The 13,768-nt window shown below is 41.5% G+C and overlaps 3 protein-coding genes across 3 annotated transcripts; all 3 read left to right on the top strand.

Moving 5' to 3' along the window:
- Positions 1 to 1,488: 1,488 nt before the first annotated feature.
- LOC141836956 (gibberellin 20 oxidase 2-like) lies at positions 1,489 to 3,194 on the top strand. The gene is made up of 3 exons (XM_074724442.1): positions 1,489 to 2,140; positions 2,227 to 2,551; positions 2,763 to 3,194. The coding sequence occupies exons 1-3, from the start codon at positions 1,596 to 1,598 to the stop codon at positions 3,033 to 3,035; spliced, it is 1,143 nt and encodes a 380-aa protein (XP_074580543.1). The 5' UTR covers positions 1,489 to 1,595; the 3' UTR covers positions 3,036 to 3,194.
- A 5,983-nt stretch (positions 3,195 to 9,177) lies between these two features.
- On the top strand, positions 9,178 to 10,247 carry LOC141837522 (gibberellin 20 oxidase 2-like). Its single transcript, XM_074724901.1, has 3 exons — positions 9,178 to 9,308; positions 9,395 to 9,719; positions 9,919 to 10,247. Exons 1-3 carry the CDS (start codon positions 9,178 to 9,180, stop codon positions 10,189 to 10,191), a joined length of 729 nt encoding a protein of 242 aa, XP_074581002.1. The 3' UTR covers positions 10,192 to 10,247.
- A 1,448-nt stretch (positions 10,248 to 11,695) lies between these two features.
- LOC141840236 (uncharacterized) lies at positions 11,696 to 13,186 on the top strand. Its single transcript, XM_074728165.1, has 2 exons — positions 11,696 to 12,492; positions 12,571 to 13,186. Exons 1-2 carry the CDS (start codon positions 12,133 to 12,135, stop codon positions 13,156 to 13,158), a joined length of 948 nt encoding a protein of 315 aa, XP_074584266.1. The 5' UTR covers positions 11,696 to 12,132; the 3' UTR covers positions 13,159 to 13,186.
- Positions 13,187 to 13,768: the final 582 nt, after the last annotated feature.

Consider the following 13,768-nt stretch of genomic DNA (forward strand, 5'->3'; position numbering starts at 1 on the left):
AGCGACGTACGTATTACACCTTTCAGATTTAGAACACACCTTGTCCCCTTGTGTTTATCTTTGTGCCAATCAATTTTCGTCTGTTCCCCTCTTGCTATGGCATGGAATTCTCGCTTGTCTTTCTTGATGATAGATACAGTTACTAATCTGAAAAGTTTAGATGAAAAAGTTAAGGGAAAGTAGAAGACACCGCATAGAGTACTTCCTCTGAAAAACTACGTACTGAACTAATTAAATTTACAAGTATTAGAATGAGGAATTCAATTTAGGGAAGTAGATGTGAGTGCTTTGGAGCTCATCTGATAAGGTTGCATATATGCATGAAGCCTGCCAACTTCTGGCCTATAAAATTTAATTTGCAAGGTCGCAAACGCCACCATTCAAGTCATGATTGTGGAGGTCTCCTTCTTCTTCTTTGTTTTCTGGTCCACTGTAGATCTGTTGCCATCCAATGGCTTAGAAGGCTCCAAATACTTCCAAAATGAACATCAAGTTCTGCAACTCCATCAAACTTGTGGATGCGTGACCACTTGTTGAATGGTTTTCTATGTGATCTGCAGGACTATCCATCGATCATATATATAGATTCTGATGGCTGATGCAGTCTTCTCTGCTGCTCGATTGAGATTCTCACAAGGTGTGCACTGATAACGTGTTACTGTTATTATTTCTTACGCATGCTTATCCATTTCCAATGTCATATCAGGTGCATGTTATTATTATTATTATTATTATTATTATTATTATTATTATTATTATTATTATTATTATTATTATTATTATTATATATATATCAGTCGATTAATTAGCTGCATTTTGTCAAGTAGTTGAGTCTGTGTGTATGCAAAGAGACAGAGTGAGAGAGAGGAGTGGAGGTGGCCAATGGGAGGCCCCAGGGGAGGATGGGTTGAAAGAGACTCGAGCACAACGATCCAAACTAGAGAATAATGAGGGGCGTACAAAATTTTGTTTCTTGGATGCTTGTGACTCTAGCAGACGTGCAAGAAGACGAAGTTACGTGGCACAGAGGGAGGGAAGCCATACCAGGCACTGCTCTGGTATGGATTGCTCCTTCATCACCAAATTAAAGGCCGGCACTGCCAATCAAACCTTGCTGGTTTACATGCGACTCAGGTCAGACGAAACCAACTCAAAGTGAGGGAAGATGACAAAACGAGGCCATCATGCATGCTTGACGAAAGAACTCAACATGTTCCTTCGTATCTATCATACTTGGGAAAAAAAAAACGGTGCAGATATCGATTAAAAGGGTGATCAGCAATCATTACCAGAGATTGATACGACAGGTTCGCCATGAGACCCAAACTGGTCGTACGGGCAAGTGCCCTACAATGATTTTCAGAAACTAAAAGGACATTCATTGCTGTCAGATCTAGTGACCTTGATCTGATTACCATCGTCCTAGTTTGATCAAGTTTTGTTTAATGTATTTCTGATGAACTGTGAAATCATTTGGTTGTGTATACTTTTGTCCTGTTCTTACTTGACTGCTTACAAATACCAACGACAACAGAACCCAAAGTTATTCAAATTGTCGTCTTCGTCTTCGTCTTCTCCATTAACTCTCTGTCTCCATGGATTCAAGACCGACCACGATTCTTCTGTGCCCTCCGATAGGAGGCATCAACAATGAGAACGTTGGCGGCGGCGGCGTGACCTTTGACTCTTCCAGTCTCCAGCAGCAGACGAGGATCCCCAAGGCGTTCATATGGCCGCGGAGCGACCGGCAGGCCGCCATCGAGGAGCTTGACGCCCCGGTGGTGGACCTCCACGGCTTCCTCCGCGGCGACGAGGCATCCACGAGGCGGGCCGCGGAGCTCGTCCGGCGCGCCTGCGAGCGCCACGGATTCTTCCAGGTCATCAACCACGGCGTCGGTGAGCGGCTAGTCCGCGACGCCATGGAGTGCACCGACGCCTTCTTCAAGCTCCCGCTCCCCGACAAGCTCCGCGCCCGCAGGAAGCCCGGCAGCTTGTGGGGATACTCCGGCGCACACGCTGACCGGTTCTCCTCCAAGCTCCCCTGGAAGGAGACGCTCTCCTTCGGCCATCACGATTCCGACTCCTGCATTGTCGTCGACTACTTCGCCTCCACCATGGGCAAAGACTTTGACCGAATGGGGTGAGTAAAGAATCTACTGAGTAGAGTAGCTTCAATTTCGATAACGTTGTCAACGACATAACAGCACCGAATTGAACCATATATAGAAGAGTGTATCAAATGTACTGCGAATCGATGAAGAAGCTGTCGCTGGCGATCATGGAGCTGTTGGCCATCAGTCTTGGGATCGAGCGGTCACATTACCGCGAGTTGTTCGAGGAGGGGCGTTCCATAATGCGATGCAACTACTACCCGCCATGCCAAGAGCCGGAGATGACGATGGGGACGGGGCCTCATTGCGACCCGACGGCGTTGACGATCCTGAACCAGGACGAGCATGTCGGCGGCCTGGAGGTGTTCGCCTCCAACAAGTGGCAGGCCGTCAGGCCCCTGCACAACGCCCTGGTCATCAACCTCGGCGACACTTTCATGGTCCGTCAGCTGAGCTCCCTGCATTTCCTTTGTCTCCTCTCTTTCGAGAAAATAACAAGTTTTTCACGCAAGAATTTCTCTACTTCTGCGGTGCTCTGTTTTGGAAGCATGCATCTTTTGTTTTGTTTTGTTTTGTTTTGTTTTTTTGTTTTGTAGCTTCTTATTAAATTCTTATTTAATAACGCGAAGAACAATCCGTGAGAATTGGCAGGCACTCGCGAACGGGAGGTACAAGAGCTGTTTGCACAGGGCAGTGGTGCACCGGCACGGGGAGCGGCGATCTCTCGCGTTCTTCGTGTGCCCGAGGGAGGACAAGATGATACGTCCTCCGGAGGATCTCGCTGCCGGCGGGAGGCTGTACCCTGACTTCACGTGGGCGCAGTTCGTGGAGTTCACCCAGCGCCATTACAGAGCCGACGTCAGGACGCTCCATACCTTCACCAACTGGCTTCAGTCTTCTTTTTCCACTTCCATGGCAGCATGACTTCCCAGCTGCCGGCTACTTTCCATATCTCCGGCGAGGATTGAAGTTACAGACGACACGGCTCAAATTTTCTTTTCCGTTTTTAACCTGCTAATAGTTGTAAATATGTCATGTGATCGATTTGCATTTTGCGTTAGGAATTAGAATCGCCTTCTTTAATTAGTGTTTATTATTGGTTCGCTAGTTGCAGCATTAGGAATTAGGATAATTTTGTTTATTACTCTGTTCTCGTTTTATTCATGTCAAGATTTGAAGCAATGAAGTAGTAGTATAGACGTATAGTAGTAGATCACATTAGCTTCGATAATCGTAATTAATTTGATTAAATACTTACAAATGGACTAAGGTCCATTATGTGGACCCGATCTGCAAATCCATTCCATAGACTGAACTTGGGCTAAGCATAAAACTATATCTAATATTGATATATAAAATCCATGCGTAAATAGCAAATTAAGATGAACTCTTATGCTTTATTTATTGTAACTAGTATTTCACTCTTGCAGACATTATTTTATATAATTAATAATTAAAATTAATAAGGATGATGAATGTTTGAATAAATAATTAAAATATAAATAAGTTAAATTGGCTATAGATTGTACAATTAGAAAAAAAAATTATAAATTTTGAAAAACTTCCTTGAATACAACATTTGTTATTGAATTTTTCTGTTTGCTGTCATTATCGCATGCACGGAGAATTCTCTCTTGCTTCGCAGCATGGACCGTGCATCATTAATTAGATCTCGTACTACATCGTAATAAACATGATTATATTTTTCATCAGAAATTTCGGTAGAATTGATATGATTGATTGTATCAGAAATTTGAGGAGAGTCTCGTGCAACCATTTTGCCAATGACATCTTGAGAATGCTTTTTTAAGCTATAAGATAAAATGTTCGATCAATTAATCATGAAACAAAAAAATAAATTAACCTTCACCAATGATTCAGATAAAACAAAATTAATGATGATATAACTCCTCAATTACAATGTTATAAAGCGACCATCTTAAACATTAGCACATAAGGGAAAATGAGATTTCCCAAAGAAGATACCTAAGAGAGAAAGAGAGTGATTGCCTGATGTAAAGGTTGGCTCCTCATTTTTTTCCGCTATCTAGTGGAAGCCAAAGTATCCATTTTCAAGACAAGAATGAAATGAATACATGAATGGTGCAGGGAAGGATTCTAAATAGGCAATAAGGAACATAAAATAAGTGAAATAATTATCTAGTTTTAGGGGATAATCTGATCAGATGATACATAAAGAGATTGAGTAATTTTAGATACTCATCTTAGCTTTGAAATTTTTGTGATTATTGAGGTAACAAGTAGCCCATTTGTATAGCATTTTATGAGTCAGTTTGTCTATTCCTTGTTAGCACTGTTTGATTGTGATAAGAATTGATAACAAAGAAGCCTTTAATTGGCGTCCCTTCATTATTTCTTAATCCCGACTTTGCCTAATGCCATCTACATCATCGTCAAATCATGTTAGTCCCAACCATCTTGTTTATGTATCTGATACTGCAGAAGAACAAAGGTATTATTTAAAAATTTTTATTATTTTTGTTACCATTTATTATTTAACATTTTAAATAATCATATTTATAATATAGTCAAACATTTAGATACAAGCATTTTATTGTTTACAATATATTTTATTATTTTTTAATTGATGAAGCTTCCCTAATCTTGAAATTGGGGGTTCTAGTAGTACTCAAGGTGAAAATGTTGCTGCACAGGTAAGATGGGGGCTTTTTTTGTATTCTTTTTATTTTTTAAAAAAAATATTTATAATGCTATCAAATCACAGACCGACAGAACAACAGATGATATATATAAATGATTTGATCAATATCATCTACACTTTGTTGGGATACTAGAAGGTTTCAAAGATATTGCTGCAGAAATTGATGCTATAATAAATGATATAGCAAAATTGAAAGGTAAAGGGAAAGAGAAGGCTGTGGAAACTGCGCCAAGTAATAAAATTCGGAGTTTATGTACTATTTGATTCCATGTTAAAATAAATTATTATTATTATTATTTGTTATTAAGCTATTGAACCATCAATTGGAATACCATTCGTGAACCAGAAGAAGATCATATCACTCTAGTTTAAGTTTCATCATTAATTAACGATTAGTTTTTAAATTCCATTGCTAAATAATGATCGATTATAAATCGGTCACTATTTAGCGATCGAACTTAAAAATCGATTACTAAATTAGCGATCGATTATAAATCGGTCATTAAATCTGTCGTTATTTATGGTTATTATTTTTGTAGTGTGAAACAACCATTAAGAAAACATGAAGAAACTCTTCTCCACCCGATCGTCATCAATCTCTATTAATTTATTATCGCCCACCAGCGATATCGAGAGGTATTATTTAATTTTTTTGCCCATAAAAATTTGTACTCCTATGACACTAAAAAAAACATGATTAGCAACCGAATTTTTTATCGCTAATCAGTCGTTAAATTTGATTAACGATCAATTAGCGACTGATAAAAAAATCACAAAAAATCGTTGTAATTAGATTTAACTATCGAAATAAATTTCGATCGCTAATTTTAGCGATCGAACCTTAGTCGGTCGCTAAAGATATAGCAAAATTGAAAGCTAAAGGGAAAGAGAAGGTTGTGGAAAGTGCGTCAAGTAATAAAATTCGGAATTTATGTACTATTAGATTCTATGTTAAAATAAATTATTATTATTATTTTTTGTTATTAAGCTATTGAACGATCAATTAGAATACGCATTCGTGAACCAGAAGAAGATATCAATCTAGTTTAAGTTCCATCACTAATTAACGATCGATTTTTAAATTCCATTGTTAAATAACGATCAATTATAATTTCGTCGCTAATTTAACGATCGATTTATAATTGATCGCTAATTTAGCGACCGATTATAAATCGATTGCTATTTAGCGACCGAACTTAAAAATCGGTTGCTAAATTAGCGACCGATTATAAATCGGTCATTAAATCCGTCATTATTTATTATTATTATTTTTATAATGTGAGACAACCATTAAGAAAACATGATGAAATTTTTCTCCACCCGATTGTCGTCAATCTCTACCAATTTATAATCGTCCACCAGTGATATCGAGAGATATTATTAAATTTTTTCGTCCATAGAATTTGTACTCCTATGACACTAAAAAAACATGATTAGCAACCGAATTTTTTTATCGCTAATCGGTCGCTAAATTCGATTAACGATCGATTAGCGACCGATAAAAAAATCACAAAAAAAATTGTTGTAAATAGATTTAACCACCGAAACAAAGTTTCGATCGCTAATTTTAGCGATCGAACCTTAGTCGATCGCTAAAATTCGGCCTTATTTCAAGAAGATACCGTCTAATTCAAAAATTCACGACCCAATATACATTCCGTCACTAATTTAGTGATCGATTTTTAAGTTTCGTCACCAATTAACGATGAAATTTTAAATTCCATCGCTAAATAACGATCGATTATAATTTCGTCGCTAATTTAGCGATCGAATCGATCGATTATAAATCGATCGCTATTTAGCGATCGAACTTAAAATCGGTTACTAAATTAGCGATCGATTATAAATCGGTCATTAAATATGTTGTTATTTATGGTTATTATTTTTGTAGTGTGAAACAACCATTAAGAAAACATGAAGAAACTCTTCTTCATCCGATCGCCATTAATCTCTACCAATTTATTATTGCCCACCAGAGATATCGAGAGGTATTATTTAATTTTTTCGCCCATAAGAATTTGTACTCCTATGACACTAAAAAAAACATGATTAGCAACCGAATTTTTGATCGCTAATCAGTCATTAAATTGATGAAGCTTCTAATGCAGCTAGAAATTTGGAAATTGGGGGTAGCAGTGCTCAAAGTGAAAATGTTACTGCACAAGTAAGTTGGGAGGTTTTTTGTATTCTTTTTATTTTTTTTTAAATACTTATAATGCTATCAAATCACAGACTGACAGAATCACAGAGGAAAAATTTGATCAACATGCACACTTTACTGGAATACGAAAAGCTTTCGTAGATGTTGAGGAAGAAATTGATGCACTGAAAAAGGAAATAGAACAATTAAAAGGTAAAGGATAAATTATTATTATTTTATTATTAAGCTATTGGATGATTAATTATTAATTTAATACGTCGCAGGGCGTGCACCAAGAGGGGTGCCCGCCGCCGCGGGGGATGCACCATCGAGATGGACTTGGATAAGGAGGTATGTATTTTTTAATTATAAATATCATATAATTAATATTTATAGAAAATATGTTTTTTAATTATTTTTTTTATATAGGTTGACGGCGCTTGTACTATTCATTATCGGTCTTGGTCTGTCCATTGCATCAATGAAGATCGAGAAGTCTTGGTCTTGGTATTTAGGCATAGCTGGTAACGCCGTATACACCCGGTTTGATTTTTATAATATTTAAAAAAATTCGGTTAATTCGGTCGAAAACCGAATTAACCAATAAAATATCGGTTCAGTTTGTTCGGTTTTTATTGGGAAATTCGGTCGGTTCGGTTGGTTCGAAAAAAATCAGTTTATTCGGTTTTCGGTTAATTCGGTTCGGTTCGATTCGGTTTTAGCCGAATACTCATCCCTACTCACTTTATTACCGTATTTCTTCTAAAATGGAGAAGGCATCAACAACTGTCTAATCTAGTTCCCTAGATGTTTTTAATCAACCATATGACATTCAGATTGTAGCGAACGATGGCGATCTGTTTGAATTTTTGCACGATCTTACATAAAACGATCGATTGTGGATTTGGGTTTATGCATTTTATTTGTCAGCCTACCTTTAGTTTGGTTTTCTCTTTTGCGATTGATCTTAATGCCGTATCTTTCTTCTTTTGTGATTGAGAATTCATTTGGATCATATTTCCGCGTGTGTTTCCCTTCTTCGGTACTATCACAATCGACCGGCATTTGGCACGTACAACATGATTTTGTCAGGTTTAGTGATTCTTCAGTTGAAGTTTTCTTCGATTTTATCGTGTCCTGTCGAATGAAACTTATGAACTTGTTGGAGAATCATTCCTGTTTAGAATGCTTTCCGTGCCGTCGCTGCGCTTTTGTACTTGCTCCACACTCTTTAGTCACTTTCTCTGGTCGTATCGATGAAATGGACCTAGGAACAGAGAATGTGGATGATATGCAACAGTGAAGTTTCAACTACTTGACTTGTGTAGGGGTGGAAAAAAATATCGAATTTTCGGTATACCGCAGATACCATACCGATATTTACCGTCCATATCGAAAATTTCGGTATACCAAAAATTTCGGTACGGTATAATACCGTACCGAATTTTTCGGTATCGGTATCGGTATGAAATTATTATTTGTTAATATTTCGGTATACCAATATTTTCTGTATAATACCGTACCGAAATTATCAGTATACCAAAATTTTCAGTATTTTCGGTGTAATATATAGAAAATTGGTAATTCGGTATACCAAAAATTTGGTATACCGGAATTTCGGTATACCGAAAATTCGGTATGGTAACGGTATAGATTTTTTTATGCTGAAATTTTTGGTACCGTATACGATATAGTATGCAAAATTCGGTATACCGTACCGACCCAGCCCTAGACTTGTGTATTGGCAATGGGCACAGGGAAAGTTATCGGTTTGACAAGTTGTAATGGATGGGGACTTTGGAGTACAATTATTATTTTTAAAGAAAAAAACAAGTTGATTAATTATTTCTAAGTTAACAACCAATTTCGATTGGGGAAATTTCTATGAGGCTGTACAAATTCAATGATTATTTATGGATGAAAAAATGTACTTAATGGACCCTTTTCACTGATTATTTGCACTGGCATGACACGCTGATTATTTATGGCTTCTAATTTTATTGAATTTTTATTTTTACTTGCACTGAAATGAACTTTTTTTTCTTCCATTTCAATGCATTGATACTGATAGAATATTAAAAAATGGAAGTCTGGTTTCGTTGTCTAGTGAGCATGGCACCTCGTATTTAAATGGAGACTTCCTTCCAGTTCTGAAAATTGATATTGCTAGAATATTAAAATTGCCAAACCACTTTAGTCTGGTAAATAAAATATCAAACTTTTATTTGCATGAACAAGTTAACATGACACCTGACCGGTTCTCCTCCAAGCTCCCCTGGAAGGAGACGCTCTCCTTCGGCCATCACGATTCCCACTCATGCATTGTCGTCGACTACTTCGTCTCCACCATGGGCAAAGACTTTGACCGAATGGAGTGAGTAAAGAATCTACTGAGTAGAGTAGCTTCAATTTCGATAACGTTGTCAACGACATAACAGCACCGAATTGAACCATATATAGAAGAGTGTATCAAATGTACTGCGAATCGATGAAGAAGCTGTCGCTGGCGATCATGGAGCTGTTGGCCATCAGTCTTGGGATCGAGCGGTCACATTACCGCGAGTTGTTCGAGGAGGGGCGTTCCATAATGCGATGCAACTACTACCCGCCATGCCAAGAGCCGGAGATGACGATGGGGACGGGGCCTCATTGTGACCCGACGGCGTTGACGATCCTGAACCAGGACGAGCATGTCGGCGGCCTGGAGGTGTTCGCCTCCAACAAGTGGCAGGCCGTCAGGCCCCTGCACAACGCCCTGGTCATCAACCTCGGCGACACTTTCATGGTCCGTCAGCTGACCTCCCTGCATTTCCTTGTCTCCTCTCTTTCGGGAAAATAACAAGTTTTTCACGCAAGAATTTCTCTACTTCTGCGGCGCTCTGTTTTGGAAGCATGCATCTTTTGTTTTGTTTTGTTTTTTTTTTTGTAGCTTCTTATTAAGTTCTTATCTAATAACGCGAAGAACAATCCGTGAGAATTGGCAGGCACTCGCGAACGGGAGGTACAAGAGCTGTTTGCACAGGGCGGTGGTGCACCGGCACGGGGAGCGGCGGTCTCTCGCGTTCTTCGTGTGCCCGAGGGAGGACAAGACGATACGTCCTCCGGAGGATCTCGCTGCCGGCGGGAGGCTGTACCCTGACTTCACGTGGGCGCAGTTCGTGGAGTTCACCCAGCGCCATTACAGAGCCGACGTCAGGACGCTCCATACCTTCACCAACTGGCTTCAGTCTTCCTCTTCCACTTCCATGTCTGCATGACTTCCCAGCAGCCGGCTACTTTCCACATCTCCGGCGAGGATTGAAGTTACAGACGACACGGCTCAAATTTTCTTTTCCCTTTTTAACCTGCTCAGAGCTGTAAATTAAATATGTTGTGTGATCGATTTGCATTTTGCGTTAGGAATTAGAATCGTCTTCTTTAATTAGCTTCGATAATCGTAATTAATTTAATTAAATACTTACAAATGGGCTAAGGTCCATTATATGGACCCGATCTGCAAATCCATTCCATAGACTGAACTTGGGCTAAGCATAAAACATCTAATATTGATATATGTCGATTTTTATATAATATATTCTTTCTTCTCGTCCACAATTTAAAATAAACAATGCATAAGGTTCAGTTTACACGCCACAAAGCGAGGATAAGAAGTTAGAAGGAGAGAAAGAATTGAAGAGAGAATTATTTGCTTGGAGCTAATGGCCGAAAGGGATTAGTAGTGTCGTTTCCGGAGTGGAAGGTGGATTCATGAATACGTCAAGGTCAAACCCTGAGCTAGTATTTGAGACATTAGCAGCTGCGATCGACGTCGACTCCGTTGACCGGAAGAGTGTCCACAAGATTTGCTTGCGTTGCTCAAATTGAGTGTATCTATCTATCAATCCATGATCCATCCATCCATCGGAGTCAGTCCGGAGCAGCGTGGCCACCATCCCTTTCCGAGCCCAACATTCAGGACTGAATGCAATAAGATCCCCTGACGCGCCGTACTTGGAGACGCAGTCGTGTCCCTCCCCTGTCGCCAGCCACGAACACACCCGACCATCCTTCGAACTGTTACGATGGCGCCAACTCCAATCGCAGCCCCACCACATGTCCATGGCCATTAATGCAATCAATCGCCCGCGAGTGATCGAGCTCATTCACCGCACGACGGACGAGTAAATCTGAATCTGAAAAGACCAACATGCTCTTCGTCTCGTCGTGCGAGAACCCACGAGCGCAGGCGTAGAAGACAACGCCGCAGCAATTAGGCGGACTGTTGCAGTCTTGAGAGACTGAGACAGTCTTCGAGGGTGGAAAAAGGAGGGGAGCATGATGGGGGAAGATAGAGAGATTTGGATGGGTACAAGGAAACCCATCATTCCCCTGTTCCGAATGAGCGAAACCCAAGCATGGGGACTCGTACGAGCTGCGTGTTGGCTCCTCCAACTCCCATTCCTCCACCAGATTAGATTGCTAGATTGCTGCTGCTGCGAAGACTTACAGTTGGCATTTACAGCGACCGATTAACTGCTTCGATCGATCTTTCACGAATAGGCATGGTACGAGAGTTTAATGAGAATGGTTAAAGAATCCTGAAGGGGAAGAAATTATACTGCGTTTGGGTAATGAGAAGGGAAAGGGACGAGAGGAAGGCAGAAGAGTGACGCGACAAAACAGAGCACTTGAATCGGAAGGGCCCTCGTTCCACCTCTGCTCTTTTTTTGTTTCTTTTTGTCTTTTATGGAAGCCGAGAACTCGATCGCACCCAGTCAAAGCATGGAATTGCGCTTCCCACACTCACAGTCGCAGATGCTGCGGCTCAGCTCCTTGTCCGAGGACGATTTGAGGGGCAGCGGAAGCAGCTGTCATGAAGCCATGGAGGGCGTTGTTGTGCCATGGCCAGTAGAGCAGAGTCTCTCTTCTTTAGAGGCGGAGGAATAAAAGAGGAGCAATGAATGTGATCGAACTCACTCATGAGCTCGCTAGTTTTGGCAGATACCATGACTTGCTCCTCTTTCTGCCACTAAACAAGTATGCATCATGGCAGATTCCCAATCATGCTTCTCCCTCCACGGCAGACACTCGCCATCATTGCATTCGGCTCTTCTTCTTCTTCTTCTTCTTCTTAACCTCTTAGCAAGCTGAGCTCCTACACCAATTCCACTGCCTATAAACTCCTCCCTTCCTCCCTACCCCCCTTTACCAACGCAACCATGAAGCCTTCCTCTGGCGCCGTCAATAGCTTCTTCTCATTCCTCACTCACGGCCTCGAAGAGCTCGACCAGTCGCTGGCCTCGGACGCCTTCATGTCCCTCCATTTCCTGCAGCGTGTCATCTCCCTTCTCCGCTCGCTCCACTCGCAGCTCACTTGCCTGGTTCAGAAGCTCCACCTCCCCGCCGGCGGCAAGTGGCTTGACGAGTACATGGACGAAAGCTCCCGCCTTTGGGACGTCTGCCATGTCATCAAGCTCGGCATATCCGGCGTAGAGAGCTACTGCTCCACCGGCGCCGATGTTGTCTCCTCGATAGACCAATGGCGGCAGCACGGACCCAATCCCCGCCTCACTCGCCAGGTCTGCCCATGATCTTCCCTTCGTTTTTCTCTTCAGCTCAAAGATGCAATACTTAATCGCCTCTTCTACTCGGTGAAGGTGATGCGCGCAATCTCTATCTGCCGGAGAGAAGCTACCGGGTTGGAGGAGGAGAACAGGGTGCTGGCGGAGACGAGGGTCGAGCCGGCGTCACTCCGGTTTGACGACCGCGTGCCAATGGAATCCAGGTACAACGGATTCCAAGGCTTCCGGGGGGCGCTCTACGCGCTGAGGAACGCCAGCTCACTACTGCTAATGATCCTGCTATGGGGTTCGGTCTTCTGCTCGTCGGTATTGGCCGTCATGGAAGCCTCCACGCTCTGCAGCTCCGTCTTCGCCGTCTCCATGGCAAGGTTGCAGCAGAGGGTGGTCGGAGAGATGGAAAGACTGGCCGGCAGGCCGGGGATCCTCATGTACGAGTTCCGGCAGGCGCGGACGTTCGCCGATGAGTTGCAGGAAGAGCTGGAGAGAGCCAGCTGTGAGATGGACTTCGCCGGAGGAGGCATAATGGAGAAGGCGGAGGGATTGAAAGCTTGGTTTGCGATGCTGCGGTCTGGAACTGAGAATCTCCTCGGGCAAATGGACGATTTCTTCGATGAGATTGTGGAAGGCAGAAAGAAACTGTTGGACTTCTGCAGCCATCGGTAATTCATTGGAGGAAGAAGAAGAAGAAAAACACTTCAAGGGTAAAAATTCGACAAAGTTAAATGCTGCCTAACTTGCAGAAACAGTCGCATCACTTTCTGATCCAGGTAGGAAAACTACTTTTTCCTGTTAATTTCAAGGTGTAATAGTGTAAGAGAATGGCATGCAAAATTTTAATTCCTTGAAGAAAAACTTCTACTGTAACAAAGATTAGAAGCTTCGATATGATGGAAATGTTGTTCCAGTGCAAGAAGACAAAGCTGAGCATCTTGAATTGCCGAAGAAAAAGCAAAAGTAAAAGAAAAGAGAGGAACCTTTTTCAATCTTCCCCCTCTCTCTTTGCCTTTGCTTTCGCTGATTGAGCTGCTGCTTTCCTTCTTCTCCATCATTATGATTCCGCTAGAGCAGGAAGAAGGGAGAGAGGGTGGGCTGTAGATTCCTTGTTGGACTAAAAAATTGCAGGTGAAAAGGCATCGAGGGACTGTCACCGTTGAAGCTTTTGTCTGATACGATTGACGACCAACAGATAGAAACCATGATGAAAAAGGCTTCTGGAATTGCAGCAGCCTGAGACTTGTGTTCCGTCCCTGCAACACTTGGCCTAGTGAATTGA

Source organism: Curcuma longa, chromosome 11, assembly GCF_044706935.1.
Source record: "Curcuma longa cultivar G26 ecotype Majalengka, Jawa Barat chromosome 11, ITB_CL_G26_1.1, whole genome shotgun sequence".
NCBI classification, from domain to species: domain Eukaryota; kingdom Viridiplantae; phylum Streptophyta; class Magnoliopsida; order Zingiberales; family Zingiberaceae; genus Curcuma; species Curcuma longa.

What these genes read in the sequence shown, in the direction of transcription:
- LOC141836956 (XM_074724442.1), top strand. Translation starts at nt 1,596, where the DNA reads ATGGATTCAAGACCGACCACGATTCTTCTGTGCCCTCCGATAGGAGGC. An exon ending in AAAGACTTTGACCGAATGGG is followed by an intron (nt 2,141 to 2,226) that starts GTGAGTAAAGAA and finishes AACCATATATAG; the next exon opens with AAGAGTGTATCAAATGTACT. An exon ending in ACCTCGGCGACACTTTCATG is followed by an intron (nt 2,552 to 2,762) that starts GTCCGTCAGCTG and finishes GAGAATTGGCAG; the next exon opens with GCACTCGCGAACGGGAGGTA.
- LOC141837522 (XM_074724901.1), top strand. Translation starts at nt 9,178, where the DNA reads ATGACACCTGACCGGTTCTCCTCCAAGCTCCCCTGGAAGGAGACGCTC. An exon ending in AAAGACTTTGACCGAATGGA is followed by an intron (nt 9,309 to 9,394) that starts GTGAGTAAAGAA and finishes AACCATATATAG; the next exon opens with AAGAGTGTATCAAATGTACT. An exon ending in ACCTCGGCGACACTTTCATG is followed by an intron (nt 9,720 to 9,918) that starts GTCCGTCAGCTG and finishes GAGAATTGGCAG; the next exon opens with GCACTCGCGAACGGGAGGTA.
- LOC141840236 (XM_074728165.1), top strand. Translation starts at nt 12,133, where the DNA reads ATGAAGCCTTCCTCTGGCGCCGTCAATAGCTTCTTCTCATTCCTCACT. An exon ending in ATCCCCGCCTCACTCGCCAG is followed by an intron (nt 12,493 to 12,570) that starts GTCTGCCCATGA and finishes TACTCGGTGAAG; the next exon opens with GTGATGCGCGCAATCTCTAT.